Source organism: Narcine bancroftii, chromosome 6, assembly GCF_036971445.1.
Source record: "Narcine bancroftii isolate sNarBan1 chromosome 6, sNarBan1.hap1, whole genome shotgun sequence".
Lineage (NCBI taxonomy): Eukaryota > Metazoa > Chordata > Chondrichthyes > Torpediniformes > Narcinidae > Narcine > Narcine bancroftii.
In genome coordinates, this window is record NC_091474.1 from 247,282,015 (window position 1) to 247,304,069 (window position 22,055).

Below are 22,055 nucleotides of genomic sequence, written 5' to 3' on the forward strand. Positions count from 1 at the left end.
TGTGATTAGTAAGGGATTGCTTAAAGGTGATATGTGAGTGGAAAGAAAATGAATATTTTAATCATACCGAATTGACTCGTTAGGTGCACAGTTTCATCCGAAGGAAAAGGGTGAATGACAATTTTTCTCAAGCAAAATATTTCAGTAACCTTCCCTTCCCACTCACATTCCCATTAAGCAATCCCTTACCAATCACAGAGTACTTATGGCACAGGGACTTCTTAAAGTGGAATGCAAGTTTTTTTTTGGGGGGGGTAGTTTGAAAACCACTGCTGTACAACAACTATATCAAACTGATGCAGCTGGCCAGGACATAGAGCTCCCATAGAAAGTTTACAAGATGATGGCCGGTAACCTTGCCTACTTCAGCCTTCTAAGGAAGTGTAAGGTTTATATCAGTTTAACTAATACCCTTTAGAGAAGAAAATACTTGATTTAATTTTAGCTTTCACTTGAGGAATGGAGCGACAACTGGATGTTACAAATTAAAACTGAGAAATCAGGAATTGAAGAAGAATATAATAGACTATAATTATAACAGTTTTCAAAGATTTGAGGAATAAAAGGACTGATGGCAAAAGAGTAAGGGAGCATTATGCTCCAACAATATGAAACATGTCAGACCTCAGATGGAGTACTGTGTACATTTTTGGTCACCATATTATTGGTAATATTGGAGAGGGTGCAGAGGAGATTCACCAGGACATGACATGGGATGGAATGGAGTTTTTTAGTTTTATAGAGAGGCTGGCATATAAGGTTATGAGAAGTGGACAGGCATCATTGTTTTCCTGCGGTGACAATAACAAATACTGGAGTGATACTAACAAATACTGGAGGACATTGATTAAGGTGAGATGTCAGAGGTAAGTTTTTTCACTCAAAAGAGTGGTGGGTGCCTGTAATATACTAGGTAGTGGTGATGGAGGCAATTGCAATAGGGGCATTCAAAAGACTTAAATAGACACATGCATGTCGGAAAAATTGAGGGTTATGGGTGTGAAGTAGGGAAAAATTAGATTGCTGTTGAGTAGGTTTGAATAGGTTAGCATAACATTATGGGTGGAAGGGTCTGTACAATGCTGTAATGTTCCATGAGTGGAGAGGATGGATCTATTTTCCCTGGAGCAGAGAGGTTAAGAGAGGGATGATCGAGAAAAAGATAAGATAGACTGCAGGAATCTATTTCCTTTTCAAATGTGATTAAAATTGGAGGTGATAGATTGAGACTAAAGGGTAGGAGATTTAGTGGAATCTGAATAAGACATTTTTTACCCAGGAAATGGTGAGTTCCTGGAATATACTGCTGTAGATTGTGTTAAGAGGTACAGTAAAACCCCTGGTATCCAGCATATGCGGGGATTGGTAAATGCTGGATAAGTGTATTTTCTGGTAGCTTGAGGTTGCATGATTGACGAACTAACGACAAGGTTTTAAATTAAATGTATTTTTGACCTATTTGTTTTCCTCAATTTTTTTGTCAGTTGCTTGAGGCTGCCGGTTGCTTGAATTAGTACTTGAATTGCCTAAACATTTAAGGCAAGGTGGGATTAGTACAAATGGGTGCTCACTGGCGGTGTGGATGTGGTGAGCTGACTGTCCTGTTTCAGTGCTGTGTAATTCCATGGAAATGTTTTCCCATCTCTTAAATAACTAATTGGGTATTTTCCTGGTCTGTCTTTTGTGCATGGTAAACCTGTGCCTCCTTTGCAACCTACAGGTCGGAATATTAGCAATCCAGATCCTTTGGACTCGGGACTCAGAGGAAGCACTTAACATGTCAAAAGATAGCAAAAAGATCATGCAAACAACTAATCAGAAGTTCCTGGATATGCTGAACTCACTTATTGGCCAAACAACCCGTGATCTAACGAAGTTTCAGAGAATCCAGTTTGAAACTCTTGTCACTATTCATGTTCACCAGAGGGACATTTTTGATGACTTGGTATGATAAAAGAGTATATACTTGTATTTTAATTTCAATTTATTGGACTTCTTTGCTAATGATTTATAGAAATTTTTACCCCGCTGCACATTTTTTAAAATTGAGTTTGCTTTTCCATCGGCTCAGTAGAAATCTGGAATCTTTCAAGGCCCATTATAGAACCATAGAATAATTACAGCAAAGAAACAGGCCACCTCGGCCCCTCTAGTCTGTGCTGAACCACTTTTTCTTGTCTAGTCCCGCTGACCTACACTCAGTCCATAGCCCTCCATATCTCTCCCATCCATATACCTGTCCAAATTTCCCTTTAATGTTAAAGTCAAGCCCACATCTACCACTTCAGCTAGCAGCTCATTCCACTCCCCCACCACTCTGAGTGACGAAGTTTCCCCTCATGTTCCCCCTAAACTTTTCCCCTTTCACCCTTACCCATGTCCTCTGGTTTGACTCTCTCCCACCCTCAGTGGACTCTCTCTGTCCCCCTCATGATTTTAAATATGTCTATCAAATCTCCCCTCATTCTTCTACTGATCCCCTCTCAATAACGGCAAAAGTCTGGACTTACTAGATGACAAGCTTTTATTGACGACAGAACACTTGCTCGTGTTGCTGGCCTGATTCCAGGATTCATACTGTGGGAGGGATACGGGCATAATCATCTTTATTGCAAATTCCGGGGGGAAGAGGCGGGCCAGCCATACATAGAGATAACAGCATCACAGTGGTATTACCACCTCTACCAACCTGTTTAACATTTCCCTGCAACTCAGTCCCTGAAGTCCAGGAAACATCCTAGTCAATCTTCTCTGCACTCTCTCTATCTTATGGATATCCTTCCTATAGTTAGGTGACCAAAACTGCACACAATCCTCCAAAATTGGCTGAACTAATGTCTTATACAACTTTATCATAGCATCCCAACTCCTGTATATTTATATATCTTTGGCTTGGCTTCGCGGACGAAGATTTATGGAGGGGGTAAAAAGTCCACGTCAGCTGCAGGCTCGTTTGTGGCTGACCAGTCCGATGCGGGACAGGCAGACACGATTGCAGCGGTTGCAAGGGAAAATTGGTTGGTTGGGGTTGGGTGTTGGGTTTTTCCTCCTTTGCCTTTTGTCAGTGAGGTATATATAAAACCATATAACAATTACAGTATGGAAACAGGCCAATTTGGCCCTTTTAGTCCACACTGATCCAAGTACCCTCCTCTAATCCCACTTACCAGCACTCTGCCCATATCCCTCCATCCCCCTCCCATCCATATACTTATCTAACTCTTTCTTAAATGACAAAATTGACCCTGCCTCCACCACCTTTCCCGGAAGCCCACACAGTAACCCCTCTCTGAGTAAAGAAGTTCCCCCTCATGTTACTCCTAAACCATTGCCCGTCAACTCTCAACCCATGACCTCTTGGATTCATCTCTCCTATTCTCAATAGGAAAAGCCTTTCCACATCAACTCTATCTATCTCTCTCATTATCTTAAACACCTCTATCAAATCCCCTCTCAGCCTTCTATGTTCCAAGGAATAAAGACCTAATTTGCTCAATCTCTCCTTGTATTCCAGGCAACATTTTTGTAAATCTTCTCTGCACCCTCTCTATCTTGTTAATATCCTTCCTATAAATCAGTGACCAGAACTGCACACAGTACTCTAAATTTGGCCTCACCAATGCCTTGTACAGTTTCATCATTACTTCCCAACTCCTATATTCTATGCATAATTTATATAGGCAGGCATACTAAAGGCCTTCTTCACCACCCTATTTATGAGGGCCAATATGCCAAAAGCTCTCTTTACAACCCTATTCACCTGTGACATCTCTTTCAGGCAATTATGTGTCAGATTTCCAAGATCCCTCTATTCTACCTCATACCTCAATGCCCTACCATTTACCGTGTATGTCCTTTCTTGGTTTGTCCTTCCAAACTGCAACTCCTCACACTTGTCTGCAGTAAATTCCATCTGCCATTTTTCAACCCACTTTACCAGCTGGTCCAGAGCCCTCTGCAAAATTTGAAAGCCTTCTTCACTGCACGCAGCACCTCCAATCTTAGTATCATTTGCAATTTTACAAATCAAATTTAAGAATTATCAAGGGAAATTTATTTCTAACGATCATCCAGATCATTGATATTGATGACAAACAACAATGGTCCCAATGTGAACACTGGAATCACAGTGGACTCGGTGAAATAACTACACAAGGCATTTTTAGAGTGAATCAAATTCATCATCCGCGCAACCTTTTAATAGCCAGAATTACGCATTGGACACATGCGGAGGTCATCACATAGCCAGTTCAATGCCTTCTAGGAGTTGTAGTGCTGCCATAGCGCCACTACATGCCCCCACCCCCAAGATTCGTCAAAAAGGTTTGTCTGTCTTTTAGGTGGTTGACCTCTGCAATGGACTATTGGCTGCTGCAGTGGAGAAGACTTGTCCATATGAGCTGGTTTAAGCCTGTCAATAGTGAAAGACTGTGGCTTCCCTCCAATGTCCAAAATACAGGTCGACCTAGTTTGTCTGAGTATCCTATAAGGTCCTTCATAGGGTGTCTGCAAAGGTGCTCCCCTACGGACGAAAACATACTCGCAGTTTTTCTCGAGGCTAGCAGCGTGCTTTAACATGGATAGGAGGGCCCTTAGTACAAATGCGGTAAGTAACACTGTGCTTTGCAGTGGAGGCAGAAAATTGTAGAGTAGTAATCTCAGGGAGATCTTCCAACAACTTGGAGAATTCATCTACTGGCTTAATGTTTGGAGGCGCAGAGCAGAGGTATAGGCGTCTGCCAGAGGAATAGTCTGAAAAGTAGTTCTATCTATTTCTTGACGCCCTTTAAAGTCGACGAGGAATGAATGAGCCCGAAGAAAATCTGCACCAAGCGAAGGTTGAGATACTGCTGCTATAATAAATAGCCAAGTATAGAGATGATTCTTGAACTTGACAATCATCTTCCTGGTGCCAAAGGTCAGAATGTTGGAACTGTTAACTGCTCGTAGTTGTAGGTCCAGGGTAGGATGGCGTGTGTCAAAACCAGTGGGTGGAAATACACTAACTTCTGAACCCTTGTCCACCAGAAATTTTTGCTGGGACAACTGGTCTCATACATACAGTAGATTTGCAGGTTTCTTGCCAACTGCTGAACCACTTACTGCAGGTTGGCTTGGGTGTTTCCTGCAAATGAGTAGGGTGGCAGGCACTTGCGAGCATTTACTCCTCAGCGCCTGTGGTAATAACACCAAGATGAGGTGTCCACAGGCTGTTTGCTTGTCTTGGGGCATTGCCTGCTTATATTATAAAGAGTGATGTGCTAAGAGCACTAAAGTGTGACATGGGGTCAATACCGGAGGGGTTGGTTGTGCAGACTTGTTTTTCCTTGCTTTGCTTTTTAGCCAGCCATAGAATGTTTGCCTCCGCCACTACAGCCCTTGGATCTTCAAATGAACACTTGGATAATGAGCCTAATATCATCTGGCATTTGCTAGAGCTGCTCAAATGACATATTGGGACTTCACCAGCTACCAGCAACAGCATTTCATCCATTAGTTTTGATGGGGCACGGTCTCCCAATCCATAGAGATGTAGTAGTTTGGCTGCCTTTTCCCTATGGGACATACCATATACACGTAATAAAAGTGCTTTTAAAGCATCATAGTTGCTGGATCCCGTTGGAAGTCGCAGCCTCTAAGCGACGGCCTGGTCCAGGGCACTGACAAGATAGTAATAATGAGTGGTATCCAGTTCAACTTCGCAAAGGTGAAATTATGCTTCAGCCTGTTGGAACCATAGTTCAAACTCAGCTGTCCAGAAGGTGGTAGATACACAAAAATGGCTGCAAAGTCTGTGTTTGTCCAAAAATACATTTTTGGCCTCGTTGGGGATCACCAATTGTGGCCACCAGAATCGCAGAGGACATGACAAAATAACCACACAAGGCATTTCTAGAGTGAATCAAACAGATTTACTCTTCATCATCTGTGCAACCTTTTAAAAGCGAGAATCATGTGCTCAACACACGCTGATGTTATCACACACTGATGTCACAGTCTGTTCGATGCCTTCTGGGAGTTGTAGTGCCATCATAGTGCTGCTACACTAGTACCAATCCCTGAGGCACACTGCTAGTCACAGGCCTCCAATCTGATAAGCATTTATCCACCACATCTCTCTGGCTTCTCCCATCTAGCCATTGTTGAATCCAATTCACTACTTCATCATGAATGCCTAACATTTGAACTTTCCTGACTAACCTCCCATGCGATACCTTGTCAAAGGCCTTCCACATAGACAACATCCACAGATTTTCCTTCATCAACTTTCCTAGTAACCTTGTAAAACATGATCTACCACACACAAAACCATGTTGACTACTCCTAATCAATTCCTGTCTGTCAAATAATAGTATATCCAATCTCTTAGAACACCTTCTAATAATTTACCTATTACTAGTAGCTCACCGGGCTATAATTTCCAGGGTTACTTTTGGAGTCTTTTTTTAAACAATTGATCGACGTGAGCTACCCTCCAATCCTCTGACATTTTAAATATTTCTGACAGAGTCCCTGTGAAGAATTATTAAGGGAAATTTATTTCTAATGATTATTACTAAAATCGTTAACTGCCAATGTTCACATCTCCAATACATTTGATTCAATTAATGTCAGTAAAATAAAGTACTGTGGAAGTTATTTGTGGAATTCATCCAATGATCATCAGGTTTTTTTCATTTTATATCATACCTTTCTGAATGTGAGAAAGAAGATAGTTGATGTATAATTCATATTAGGTGAGAATAATTGAGAGAATCTGACAGACTATAGTGAGCAGAAAGGGAAGGTGAGAATAGCAGCATGTTAACAATTAGGAAGTAAAAAGAGAAGATACAGGTCTAATTCTCCTTTCTTTGGCTTGGCTTCGCGGACGAAGATTTATGGAGGGGTAATGTCCACGTCAGCTGCAGGCTCGTTTGTGGCTGACAAGTCTGATGCGGGAAAGGCAGACACGGTTGCAGCGGTTGCAAGGGAAAATTGGTTGGTTGGGGTTGGGTGTTGGGTTTTTCCTCCTTTGTCTTTTGTCAATGAGGTGGGCTCTGCGGTCTTCTTCAAAGGAGGTTGCTGCCCACTGAACTGTGAGGCGCCAAGATGCATGGTTTGAGGCAATATCAGCCCACTGGTGGTGGTCAATGTGGCAGGCACTAAGAGATTTCTTTAGGCAGTCCTTGTACCTCTTCTTTGGTGCACCTCTGTCTCGGTGGCCAGTGGAGAGCTTGCCATATAACAGATCTTGGGAAGGCGATGGTCCTCCATTCTGGAGATGTGACCTTCCCAGCGCAGTTTGATCTTCAGCAGCGTGAATTTGATGCTGTCGGCCTCTGACATCTCGAGTACTTCGATGTTGGTGATGAAGTCGCTCCAATGAATGTTGAGGATGGAGCGGAGACAATGCTGGTGGAAGCATTGGCTGCCGCCTCCTTCTTTCTGCCCGGACCGGGGCCTCCGCCTGCTTCACTCTACCAATGCCGGGGCCACCGCCTCCCCCTCACTTTTGCCCGGATCAGGGCCGCCGCCTCCTACCTTCTGCTCGGACTGGGGCCGGGGCCGCCGCCACCTACCCTCTGCCCGGACCGGGGCCAGGGCCGCTGCTGCCTTCCCTGTGCCCGGACCGGGGCCTCCACCTGCTTCGCTCTACCGAGGCCGGGGCCACTGCCTCCCCCTCGCTTTTGCCCGGATCTGGACTGCCACCGCCTACCTTCTGCTCGGACTGGGGCCACCGCGGCCTACCCTCTGCCCGGACCGGGGCCGGGGCCACCGCTGCCTTCCCTGTGCCCGGACCAGGGCCGCCGCCTCCTTCTTTCTGCCCAGTCCCGGGCCTCCCCCTGCTTCGCTCTGCCGAGGCCGGGGCCACCGCCTCCCCCTCGCTAGTTTAACAATACAGCTTTACAGGTCTAATTAGGGACTGAGAAAATAACCTGCATGGCTAGAATATTTTGGATGGGTCTTTACCACTATTTTAGTGGAAGGGCAGTTTGTTCATATTTTAGTGGGTAAAAATTTATGAATAGGCTTTAGAAAGGCTTGTTGTATTTAAAGTAACTAAGTCAGCAGTGCAGGTTTAACCTTATTGGTGGATATCAGTAGATTACAACTCACTGACTTGGCTTTATAACACCTTTAGTGTTAAAAACCAATAAATGTGTTCACAAAATTTAGCTAGGCAAAATAATCTTCTATAGGCATTTAATAGAGAATAATGTCACTTTGTTATTCACGTTAAAACAATTTTCTATTTGAAATTTTCAGTTGGTAAATCATGTTTATGTTTTAATTTTAAAGAATACAAGGCAGCATAATTACCGTAGCAGTTAGCAGAATCCTATTACAGCGCCAGCAACCCGAATTTGAATCTGGCTATGTCTCAGGAGTTTGTACTTTCTCCCTGTGTCTGCACAGGTTTCCTCTGGGTGCTCTGGTTTCCTCCCATTCTCCTAAAATATACAGCAGTTTGTAGGTTAATTGCTGAATTTGGGTGGCACGGGCTTGTGGGCTGGAAGGGCCTATTACCATCCTGTATCTCTAAATTGAAATACATTTGTTATTAGATGTCTGTTTTCTGATCATTATACTATTACTTGAATATTAATTATATATCTTTTCTTTATACCTGAAGGTTAAAATGCATATTAGAACAGTGAATGACTTTGAATGGTTGAAACAAAGTCGATTTTATTTCAAAGAAGATTCACAAGATGTGCGAGTGGGTATCACTGATGTGGAATTTGTCTATCAGAATGAATTTCTTGGCTGCACTGATCGTCTTGTTATCACACCTTTAACAGACAGGTGATGCTATGATGTTGACATCATGTTTAAAATTTATTGCATTAATATAGCAATGATAGAATGATTGAATTTTATATGCTGGGTTCTCCTCTAAGTGGATTGGTACAATGACATCAAACTCACAGAAGTAAGACACGAAAGTCTGTAGACACTGATTGAATTAAAAACACAATGCTGGAGAAACTCAGCAGATCAGTGTACTTTATGTAGCATTAGGCCCTTTTACACAGCCCTTGAAAGATGATAATTAACTGCCATTTAACTGGTTTACTTACCTGTGTGAACATGACAAAACCGGGAAGGGGATCATTTTCATCCTGGTACTTACCCTCCAAGGCAGGAGGTATCAGAGCCGAAGCATTTTGCATTGGCTCCTGTGTAAAAGGCTTACCCGCCTTCCAGGATGCCATTGCTGCAATGTTGCAGGCCCTGCCTCCTTTTGCATCGAGATGCCGAGTCCCTATGTAAAAGATCGCACAGACCTGGCATTTATTGGTTCAGTGTGAACAACCCAACCTGACTTGACCTGGCTTTAAATATGGGCCATTCACATACCAATTCAGTGGAATCGCTGTGTATACAGAACTAAAAATAAAGATACATAACTTTGGTTATGTATCTTTATTTTGCTACATAAATTACATACAGTCCCCGGGCTACGAACGAGGTCCATTCCTAAGTCTGTCTTTAAGTCAAATTTGTAGGTAAGACGGAACAGGTACATTTAGTGTCAGTAAGTCAAATGTTTGTTTTAGTATCTAGTACAGGTGGGGTTCGGTTCCGGGATTCCCATCCTAAGATGAAAATACCATGTTGAAAAAGTGCAAGAACAGGTTGAAAAAATTCAAGAACAGGCAAAAACATGCAAGAAGTGGTCGAATAAATGCAAGACCAGGGCAAAAGAACAGGCAAAAAAACCCACCATATGTCATTGTTGCTATGGAACCATCGTAACTTTAAAAATCATATGTCAGACCATCATAAGTAGAGGGTCTACTTTTTATTTTACCTTTCTATGCATATAAAACTACTGGAGTCTATTTCTTGAAGTAGGCATCAAGGGAGACAATGTGATCCAAATTAAAATGGCTGAAAGCGTTCTCCTTCCTTGAACCGCTGAATAGTCCATTTGTAATGGATAATCCAAAAGCTTGGGACTGGACATGTATCGGTTAACTGCATTTTTCTGGGTATCTGATCTGTAGCTGAGTTTAAGCAGAAGAATACTTGTATCAGCTGTCACCGATCCCAACACCTCCCCACCTCCGTCACCGATCTTTCCTTGGTGCCCGATTTCCCTGTTCAGATCCTCGACACCTCCCCATCACCATTGTGGAACCTGCCCAGACATCTGAAGTCCCCACTTGGATCCCCAACACCTCCCCACTGCTGAGAGAGAGAGAGATCAGTTCTACAGTTTTACAGTCTGCAGCAGCAGCTGGGACTGGAACAGGACAAGCTGGCAAACTTCTGGAAAACCCCATTTGGAAGACAGGTTGTGAGTTCTTAGTTCAGCCTGGTCAAAGCCCTTGTGGTTCATACAAGAGGAGAGGACTGGCTTTCTAATGTTTCACTTGGAATAAGAGAAACAAGAAGGAACTCTGTGGTTAACTGAAAGAAAGAGGTTATCATCTGGAAACCCTGAGGGGGAAAGTTTCTTCGGCAAGACACTGATGTGCCTGATGGAAGTAAATCAGTTGTGGGTGTCAATGTACAACGAATCTTTCTCTGAAAACTGACAAAACCCTTCCTGAGCGGTAACCATTTGCCTTTCAAGTATCAAAGCCTGGTGAACTTTATAAAAATGTTAAATTCTGTGCACAGTATAAAAATTGCCTGAAACCAGTGAACTTGGAGGAATGAGGTGAGATTGGACTGTGAAGCAAAGAACTTTTCTGAACTTATACACACACATTACATACACATGCGCTCAGAATTAGAAGGGGTTTAAGTTAGGTTAGTTAAGTTAAAGTATGATTGTGTTTTCATGTTTAAAGATAATTAAAAGAAACTTTTGTTTAAGTAACCATTTGTCTTGGTGAATATCAATTGCTACTGGGTTTTGGAGTCCTCTGAGCTCGTAACAGTACCCTTGAATACACTTGAGTGCATGAGAGCTCTGTTGGATTCAAAATGACTTTAACAGTGCATCAGATTCCCACTTGTGCATGACAGGTAAAAAAGAATCAACTTTTTTTCAACTTGTGCTGTCATGTTGCCAGCGAAAGTTTTCGCGGAAAGATGGCTTTCAATAATCAGAAATACATTGTACATGTCCGTAAGTTGGACGTTCATAACCCAAGGACTGCCTGTACACTGTTTGACCTGCTGTGTTTCACTTGTGTTGTGTTCAGACTCACCAATACCAACCCCATAATTCCAGTTTGTACAGCAGTTTTTCATGAGCCATTTTGACCTCTGATGTATGATTTTCAGAAGTGTGCATGGTTAATCTGATGTTTTGTACCAAGGCTTGGTGTAGCTGAAACAAAACTTCATCAAATTTATACTCTTGTTGTGCAGGTAAGGGTTTTAATTAATTTTGACTTTTGTACCTTAATGTTCCAAGAGCCATTAGAGTGCCATTTTCTCCAGCATTTTGCCACTTAACTATTTGGACCTATTCATCTTTGATTCAAGATGGATTTATTTACATTGAAAGTTATCTCCCACAAATTTGTCACTATTTAATTTATCAATGAATTGTTAACATTTTTATGTTTCTGTCTTCCCCGTTCCCATCAGTTTATGTATCATTGTTAAATAGACTTTTTTTTGTCTCTTTTAATTCTTCTCACTTGTTACCAATCAAAGGTGTAGCTATGGGTGTTCACATGAGGCCCAGCTACATCTGTCTTTTTGTTGGCGAAGTGGAACATTGCTTGTTTCAAACTTGCTTGGATACCCAACCCCAACCAATTTTTTTTTGTTCCATTGATGGTTGCTTTGATGCTGCTTCCTGCACTTGTGTTCTATTTTATTATTATAATAAAATTATATAAGCACAACTGGACAAAACAGCTTTCTTTGGTCCTCAATGTAAAAACATGCAAATACATACTGTATATAGACATAGTGCACATATTGACAAATGATTTATAGGGAGTACATAAATAAAAATAAATGAATATAGTTAAATAAATAGTAGACTCTCAGAGGGATTGTATGAGCATTTTATCAGTCATTCTAGCAGTCTTATTGCTCGTGAGAAGAAGCTGTTTCTCAACCTGGTGGTTCCGGCTCTAATACTTCTGTATCTCTTTTCTGATGGGAATAGCTGGAAATATGGAAAATTCATGAGAAATTCAAACTCATGTGGAACTCATCAACTGTTATCAATTTTCCCACCAACTTTCATCCTGTGCTCAAATTCACCTGGATTATTTCAAATGTCTCTCTTCCTTTTCTGATCTCTCTGGAGGTCTCAAGAGACAAATTGTACACTAATATCCAATATAAACTAATGGACTCCCTCAGCTATCTTGATTATATCTCCTTTAACCTTGACTCCTGTGAGGAAGTCATCCCTTGCTCTCAGTTTCTTTATTTCTGTCATATCTGTTCATAAATGCTAAAGGATGTTGAAGTCATTTTACCATGGAAACTGATATGCAGACATATTTTGCAGAATCAGGTTAATTTGCCATCCAGAAAGAGGTCAGTGGTGGGTTCCAACATGTGCACACCAACTCAAAATGCATTCCACTTTCCAGAACTTGATCCATAGTCCAGGAAATTATACCTCTAGTGCTCATCTGGGTTCTGTCTCAACTATCTTCAAACCATTTCCACGACAACTCATTATTCGCCATGACTGTGATAGCCAACTCTGTTGACATTTGGGATGAAACATAAAAGTCTGCAGACACTGTGATGGTAATTTTAACATTTTCCTGGAGGAATTTTTGTCCCCACTGATGATAAACTATTTCCAATTGTAGATGCTATATTACCTTAGCTCAAGCTTTGTGGATGAATATGGGAGGTGCTCCTGCTGGACCCGCTGGCACTGGCAAAACAGAGACCGTGAAAGACATGGGCAAAGCTCTTGGAAAATATGTCGTTGTGTTTAATTGTTCAGACCAAATGGATTTCCGAGGATTAGGAAGAATCTATAAAGGTAAGAGTAGATGAAAATGTAAAGAAGAGTAAGTGATGGCAGCACTAGTGACACAGGTAGACGCCCTTCACTGTCCACAGAAAATATGGGAAAGTAATTTGTTATCCTTTGCTGCTGGAATCGACTCACTTCCCTGATGCACAAAAGCAGGTGAAGCGTACTGAAAGACAAACCTATGTAATATTGAAAGGTGTGCTGGGATACCTCGGCTAAATGAATGAATGTCTTCAGCCAAACCTTTGGGATTGTTGAGTGAAAATAAGTTGTTGGAAAAACTCATTCATAGACTTTCTTGGGATGGAAGGAACCAGAGTACGCAAATGCAGATACGAGGAGTATGAACAAACTCCTTGCAGACAGTGCCGAATTTAAACCCAGGTCACTGGCTCTGTGATAGCATTGCACTATCTAGTACACAAAATTAACCGGTGTGTATTCTTTAAAATGAAAACATAAACATGATTTACCAACAGAGAATTGCAAAGGAAAAACTGCTTTTCCTTAATGTGAATAACAAAATCACCTATTATTCTCCATTAAATGCTGGTAGCAAATTCTTTTGCCTGGAGCTGATAAATTTTGTGAAGACATTTGTGAACACAGTCATAGAGGGTTGAGATCCTGCAGTCAAATCGCCTCTCACTTTTCTAAGCTCCACAACTATAACCGGAGCAAGCCCATCATTCCTACAAGATCATCCACCATTACAAGCCCTATTCTAATCAACTTTTTCTGAACTGCTTCCAGTACATAAACACCCTTGCTTGAATAAGCTGAACAATTCTGCACAGCGATCCAGATGAGCTCTGACCAATGCTCTGTTTAATTGAAGCATAACCTCCTACTTTTGTATTCAATTCTTTCATCAATAAACAATAATATTCTGGAAAATAAATGTATAATATGAATTAACAAATAATATTTTGTTAGTTCCTGAATTACTTGCTTACTGGCCTTTAATGAATCATGCTCTGCACTTGCTCATTATTTAGAAAATACTAAGTTTTTATTTTCTCTTATCAAATGGATAATTTTGTTTTCCCACTGTATGTTGCACTATTCTGATATCTACTTACTTAACTACCTGTATTTCTAACCTTCTCATGTCCTGTTCACAACTTAGACTTCTTCCTATCTTTGTGTCATCAGCAAATTTAAAACATTTATGTTTTCATCCAAAGCACCTTTATAGATTGTAAAACATTAAAAATCCACGTCACCATTTCGTGTGACAGCTGAAAACGTGGAAAAATTGTACCAATCCTGGTATTTTTTACCCAATCAATCTTCTCTCACTTATCAGTGATGCCTGCAGCTTGAACAATTAATAAATTAAAAACATTGATTGGAAGTAACTTTTAAATCTTAATCATACAAAAGGAAAAAGTTCTAATGTTATCCCTCAAAATTGTTTTTCTAATGCTTAGTTTGCTTCATGGGCCTGAACCAGTTAATACAAGGATTTTTCTCATGTCCATCTAATTGCACTTTTAGCTAACTCTGAATATTAATTTTGATCTGTATTGATTGATTCTTGCCTTTTAGGTTTGGCACAGTCTGGATCTTGGGGCTGTTTTGATGAATTTAATCGCATTGAGCTGCCTGTGTTATCTGTGGCAGCACAACAAATATATATTATCCTTATTGCAAGGAAAGAAAGAAAAAAGTTATTTATCTTCACTGATGGAGATAGTGTCTCACTTAACCCAGAGTTTGGCATTTTTATCACAATGGTAAGAAAGCAAAATTATAGTTGTGAAATAGGATGCATTTGAATGAATTGCTATTGCTTTGTTTATTTGTGGACAAAATTAAGTGAGCAGGTAGTTTGTGACTTTTCCAATTTTGCTTTCATTCATAGATCACAAATTAACCTTTCAGTTCTGGTGCCTCAATATGAATATAATTTTGTAGATTAAAAATTGTCTCTATTTCATGATCCAGTGTGGTTGAACTCAGCTGTTTGAATGATGAAACCTCAAATCTCTTTGGCTTGGCTTCGCGGACGAAGATTTATGAAGGGGTAATGTCCACGTCAGCTGCAGGCTCGTTTGTGGCTGACAAGTCCGATGCGGGACAGGCAGACACGGTTGCAGCGGCTGCAGGGGAAAATTGGTGGGTTGGGGTTGGGTGTTGGGTTTTTCCTCCTTTGCCTTTTGTCAGTGAGGTGGGCTCTGCGGTCTTCTTCAAAGGAGGTTGCTGCCCGCCGAACTGTGAGGCGCCAAGATGTGCGGTTTGAGGTGATACCACTGGCGGTGGTCAATGGGGCATGCACCAAGAGATTTCTTTAGGCAGTCCTTGTACCTCTTCTTTGGTGCACCTCTGTCTTGGTGGCCAGTGGAGAGCTCGCCATAGAACACGATCTTGGGAAGGCGATGGTCCTCCATTCTGGAGACATGACCTACCCAGCGCAGTTGGATCGTCAGCAGCGTGGATTCAATGCTGTCGGCCTCTGCCATCTCGAGTACTTCGATGTTAGGGATGAAGTCGCTCCAGTGAATGTTGAGGATGGAGCGGAGACAACGCTGGTGGAAGCGTTCTAGGAGCCGTTGGTGATGCCGGTAGAGGACCCATGATTCGGAGCTGAACAGGAGTGTGGGTATGACAACGGCTCTGTATACGCTAATCTTTGTGAGGTTTTTCAGTTGGTTGTTTTTCCAGACTCTTTTGTGTATTCTTCCAAAGGCGCTATTTGCCTTGGCGAGTCTGTTGTCCATCTCGTTGTCGATCCTTGCATCCGACGAAATGGTGCAGCCGAGATAGGTAAACTGGTTGACCGTTTTGAGTTCTGTGTGCCCGATGGAGATGTGGGGGGGCTGGCTGATGGAGGACCTCAGTTTTCTTCAGGCTGACTTCCAGGCCAAACATTTTGGCAGTTTCCGCAAAACAGGACGTCAAGCGCTGAAGAGCTGGCTCTGAATGGGCAACTAAAGCGGCATCCTGTTTTGCGGAAACCTCAAATAACCACAAGGGAAATGTGGGTTATTCATCTAATGATATTTTACTTTCATGAGATGATGCAGAACCAGACATTTTGCTCAAACACTTGATGCTGATCTGTGCAATTAAATTTAAGAGCAGGGAGGTTCTACTACAACTGTACAGGCCACATCTGGACTTTTATTTGAGAACTGATAGACTGGCTTTGTAGGGGGTGCAGAGGAGGTTTACCACATTGATTCTGGAAATGATGGGGTTAGTTTATGAGGACAGATTGAGTAGTTAGGACCTTCGATAAGATCCCGCATAAACGACTGGCTTACAAAATCAAGGCTCATGGGATTGGGGGCAAAGTATTGATGTGGATTGAGAACTGGCTGGCAGGTAGAAGACAGAGAGTTGGGATAAATGGCTCGTTTTCTGAGTGGCAGGCGGTGACCAGTGGGGTGCCACAGGGATCTGTACTGGGACCCCAGCTGTTCACAATTTACATTAATGATCTGGATGAGGGGATTGGATGTAATATCTCCAAATTTGCAGATGACACTAAGATAGGAGGGGTTGTGTGCACGGAAGAGGTGGTCAGGAAGCTCCAGTGTGATTTGGATAAATTGAGGGACTGGGCAGATCCATGGCAAATGCACTACAATGTGGATAAATGTGAGGTAATCCACTTTGGTAATACAAACCGGAGGGCAGATTACTATTTGAATGGTAATAGATTAAGAGATGGGGAAGTGCAGAGAGACCTAGGGGTTCTTGTACACCAGTCTCTGAAGGCGAGCATGCAGGTACAGCAGGCGGTTAAAAAGGCAAATGGTATGTTGGCCTTCATATCAAGAGGGTTTGAGTATAGGAACAAGGATACCTTACTGCAGCTGTACAGGGCCTTGGTGAGACCCCACCTGGAGTATTGTGTGCAGTTTTGGTCACCTTATCTAAGGAAGGATGTTCTTGCAATGGAGGGAGTGCAGAGGCGATTCACCAGGCTGATACCTGGAATGGCAGGAATGACTTATGAGGAAAGATTGCGCAAATTGGGATTGTACTCGCTGGAGTTTAGAAGATTGAGTGGGGATCTCATAGAGACCTATAAAATTCTGGCAGGACTGGACAGAATGGATGCAGATGGGATGTTTCCAATGATGGGAAAATCCAGAACCCGGGGCCATGGTTTTGAGGATAATAGGCAAACCATTTAGGACCGAGATGAGGAGGAATTTCTTTACCCAGAGGGTGGTGAATCTGTGGAATTCATTGCCACAGAGGGCAGTAGAGGCAGGTTCATTAAATATATTTAAGAGGGAATTGGATCTATTTCTTCAGTATAAGGGTATTAAAGGTTACGGAGAGAAGGCAGGGACGGGGTACTGAACTTTAAGATCAGCCATGATCTTGTTGAATGGCGGAGCAGGCTCGAAGGGTTGAATGACCTACTCCTGCTCCTATCTTCTATGTTTCTATGTTTCTATGTTCTCATTGGAGTTCAGCAGCATGAGGGGATCTCATAGAAACATAATATTTGAAATATATAGATCAGATAGAAGTTATTTCTTCCAACTAGTGAACATAGCTGCAAAATTCAAGAGAATTTTTTAAAGACAGATATGGAAAAACTGCTTCTCCCAGAGGGTAGTGAATTTGTGGAATTCTCTTTCAATGAAGCAGGAAAAGCTGTCTCACTAAATGCATTTTGATAGATAGATTGTTGAATAATCAGGAAGTTAATAGGGAAATTAAGAATTATCGGGAACAGTTGATAAGTGGAGCAGAGTCCACGTCTAGATCAATCAGGATCTTTTTGAATAGCAGAACAGACTTTTTGGGCCATATTTCAATTGTTCCTATTTCTTCTTCTTCTGGAGCCATATAACCATATAACCACTTACAGCACAGAACAGGCCAGTTCGGCCCTACTAGTCCATGCCGTAGCAAATCCCCACCCTCCTAGTCCCACTGACCAGCACCCGGTCCATACCCCTCTAGTCCGCTCCTATCCATGTAACGATCCAGTCTTTCCTTAAATTTAACCGCATAAAGGTCAGTGGATCTAATTCCCTCAAGGGTGGCAAAGTTATAAAGTACAATCCATAATTTCTAGGTCACCATGACTGAGTCAGATTTTTTAAAAAATGACAGAATTATTTAACTACTTGAATTGAAATTCCCTATCCACCACCACTTCAGATCATTGACCCAGAAGTATAGCTGGTAGTTCAATAACTTACCTACTTAGAACAAACCTTCAACAAGAAACAAATTCATCTGCACATAAAAGTAGCTGTTGAAACAGAGCTACACATTGGCCTACACCCGTTTCAGTTGAGGCTATGGGAGAACACTATTCAAATACTTCAATACAACGTTACAATGTTAGTAAGTGTGAGGTTATCCACTTTGGCAAGAAAAATAAAAGCTGAATATTATTTAAAGGGTGAAAAACTACAGCATGCTGTTGTGCAGAGGGACTTGGGAGTGCTTGTGCATGAATCGCAAAAAAGTTAGGTTGCAGGTGCAGCAGGTTATTAAGAAGGCAAATGGAATGTTGGCCTTCATCGCTAGAGTAATTGAATTCAGGAGTAGGGAGGTAACGTTGCAACTGTATAAGGTACTGGTGAGACTGCACCTGGAGTACTGTGTCCAGTTCTGGTCTCCATATTTGAGGAAGGATATACTGTCTTTGGAGACGGTCCAGAGGAGGTTTACTAGGTTGATCCCTGGGATGAAAGGGTTGACTTATGATGAAAGATTAAATCATCTAGGATTGTATTCGTTCGAGTTCAGAAGAATGAGAGGATATCTTATAGAAACATATAGGATTATGAAGGGTATGGATAGGATAGATGTAGGAAGGTTTTTTTGAGCTGACCAGGGAAACTAAAACGCGAGGACACAGTCTCAAGATTCGGGGGAGTAGATTTAGGACAGAGATGAGGAAAAATAGTTTTTCCCAGAGAGTAGTGAATGTTTGGAATTCTCTAACCAGGGAAGTGGTTGAGGCTGCCTCATTAAACATATTTAAAATTTGGTTAGATAAATTTTTACATGATAGAGGAATTAGGCGATATGGGGAGAAGGCAGGTAGGTGGAGTTAGGTCATAAATTGGATCAGCCATGATCGTATTGAATGGTGGAGCAGGCTCAATGGGCCATTTTTGGCCTACTCCTGTTCCTACTTCCTATGTTCTTAACTTAATATGTGGCTGAGGATTTGGTGGAAGAGGTAGGTTCAGATTTCTGGATTATTAGCCTCTCTTCCTGGGAAGATGAGACCTGTAACAGTAGGACAATTTGCATCTGAACTGGAGTGGAAGTGATATCTTTGCATGAAAATTTGTTAGTGTTGCTCTGGGGGGACGAAAACTAGTAATGCAGGGGAATGGGAACCAGAGTTCCAGAGCAGATAGCGGAGTGATTATGGAAAAAAGATGTTGTTAAGCCTGCAGACAAATAAATTGAGCATGGTGGGAATAAAGTTCTGAGCTGTGTCTATTTCAATGCAAGAAGTATTGTAGAAAAAGAGAATGAGCTTTGAGTGTGGATTGGCATGTAGAATTATGAAATTGTGGTCTTCAGTAGGACTTGGCTACAGGAGGGGCAGAATTGACAGCTGAATGTTTTGTGGTTCCATTGTTTTGGATGCAAAAGAGGGAGAGGGATGATCTGAGGGTGGTGTTGCCACAGGGAAAATGTCCATCAGGACACACACAGTACAAATTAGAGGGCTCATCTACTGAGGCGATATGGGTGGAACTGAGGGGCAAGAAAGTAATGGAATTATATGAGATACCTGCTGGAGGTAAATCCACGAACATTCAGTGTCGCTGAAGGGACTCTCTTTTGCTTATCTCTCCTATTGTTGGGGGCATTAGGCAATGCTCATGGCAACTATTTCTCTTACAGCAGGAAAAATCTGAGGTATATCATGTATATTACATTTTTATGTATTATTATGTGACAATAAAAGGTACCTTCATTTAAAGCAGTGGATCTCAACTTTTTCCTTTCCACTCACATACCACTTTAAGTGTTCCCTATGCCATAGATACTCTGTGATTAGTAAGTGATTACTTAAGTTGGTATGTGGCTTGAAAGAAAAAGTTTGCAAACCACTGTTTTAATTGTACCTAATTGACTCGTTATGTGCACGGTTTCATAACTCCAAAGGAAATGGGCAATGACAATATATCAGTAACAATTGGTTCTAGAGGAGTGATTCACAACCTTCCCTTCCCACTCACATACCACCTTATGCAATCCCTTACTAATCACAGAGCAATGATGGCTTAGGGATTACTTAAAGTGGTATGTGAGTGGAAAGGAGAAGGTTGAGAACCTCTGATCTAAAACCCAAACTCTCCCCGAATCATTTTCTACTGCCATAATTACTGTGATTTAAAATAAAAACAGGGACCCATTGAAATGCTTCTCATTTTGACCCATTTCTTTACTAAATTCAGATTTCTAAGGCCTTGGTTAACAGGCTTGGCCAATACTTGCCAAAATTAATAAATCCAGACCAGAGCAGCTTTAATTTGAAACGTCAGTCAGCCAACAACCTATGTAGGCTCCTCAATATTATCTACTATGCAAAGTCTCAGGATAAACTAAATGTCACTATGGCTCTGGATGCTGAGAAAGCCTTTGAAAGGCTGGAATGGCCATATTTATTTAGGGTCTTGGCCAAGCTAAAATTTGGGAAACTGTTCATTAATTGGGTTAAAACTCTTTATTAAGACCCAAAGTTAGAGTCACCATTAATGGACAGTGTTCCCTTTGAGCAAATCAAACCAACAGTGTAGGCTCTTGTCTCTAGGACTTTTTATCTTGGCTATTGATCCCTTGGCAGAGGCAATTAGACAAGATCCAAAGATAAAGGGTTTTATGGTGGGTTAGACAAACCACAAAATTAATCTTATTGTAGATGATGTACTTCTGTATTTAACAGATCCGATGAATTCCCTTACTAAATTATCAATTCTATTAAAAGCTTATGGCAAAGTTTCAGGAGACAAGGTAAACTAGGGAAAAAGTGAAATCATCCCACTAACAAATTTTGATTACACTGAGTACCAGCGAAAAATTCCATTCAAATGGCCCTTGGGTGGGACTAAGTACCTGGGTATAATGGTGGATGCTGATCTTGAGAATTTATACAAACTCTGTTACCTCCTGTACTTAGTAAAATTGAAGAAAATTTAAGTAATTGGATGAAGTTGCTATCACTCGGATTGGCATGGTCAACTGTGTAAAGATGAATAGGTGGGCGGGGGGGGGAGCATCACATGATGACGTAGTGTCAGGTTGGTGAAACCCAGCTCTCCCGAAATAAGTTAAAAAAAAGTGTAAAAAAAGGAAAGAGACAGAGGAAAAGGAAGGAAAAAAATAATATATAAACCAACAGAAAAGTTCCAAAAGAAGGACAAAGCTGCTGTGAGCTCATAAGAAGAACAAGAAAAAGCAAAGCAAGACAAAGAAGAAAGGCCTACCTCGAAGAGGGATCCGGGGGACAGTTCAGAAAGTAGTGACCCGTTCAATGAAGGCGATGACTGAGGTGGCTCGAGATTTTGTAACGTCAAGCCACCTCCAACAATGGCCGGAAGACCCACAAGAAGAAACACTTCTGCGCAGGCGTGAGGAGTTGCACTTGTGCAGCATACATGAGACGGGAACAGAGTTGAGAGAAGGAAGCAGGCATAGAATGCTCCAACTGCAAGAAGAATCAGATGAGGAATTGGATCCAATGATCATGAAGGAGTTCTACATTTGGAACAAGAAGGAATGGAAGAAGAAGACTTAAGAAGAGCCAGGAGATTGCTAAAAGCTGGAAAAGGTAAAGCTGTCAAGTCTCTAGATTGCATAGATCAATGAAGGCTTTGATTAAAGAAATGAAGCAAATTGGAGCTGTGGTATTGAAATCAGAAGCTAAATCTAAATATGTAAAAGAAGTATTGGTAAATATGCAAAAAAGATTTGAAGAAGTTGATATGTCATAGACATGGATCAGGCAAGTGTTGTAGTAATAATGGGCTTTTATTAACAGACTATAACCTCCAATCAAGTGGCCAGTGGGGAGAGCATCCATCTGTTATACCAGTAGGGTGGATTATCTCTACAGCAGTCAGTATAATATGCCCCCTCTTCCATTATGTCATCACATTCAGGCTCCACAAAAATTGATCAATTTTAATAAAATACAATATTG

The 22,055-nt window shown here is 41.5% G+C and overlaps 1 protein-coding gene across 1 annotated transcript in view; it reads left to right on the forward strand.

The window, feature by feature from the left end:
- The window catches only part of LOC138737386 (dynein axonemal heavy chain 8-like), a 446,335-nt gene that overhangs the window by 415,235 nt on the left and 9,045 nt on the right, over positions 1-22,055 (forward strand). The window contains exons 43-46 of the mRNA XM_069888133.1: positions 1,721-1,945; positions 8,618-8,790; positions 12,732-12,910; positions 14,456-14,643. Of these exons, the coding sequence (XP_069744234.1) occupies positions 1,721-1,945; positions 8,618-8,790; positions 12,732-12,910; positions 14,456-14,643 (765 nt within the window). The remainder of the gene's footprint in view (positions 1-1,720; positions 1,946-8,617; positions 8,791-12,731; positions 12,911-14,455; positions 14,644-22,055) is intronic.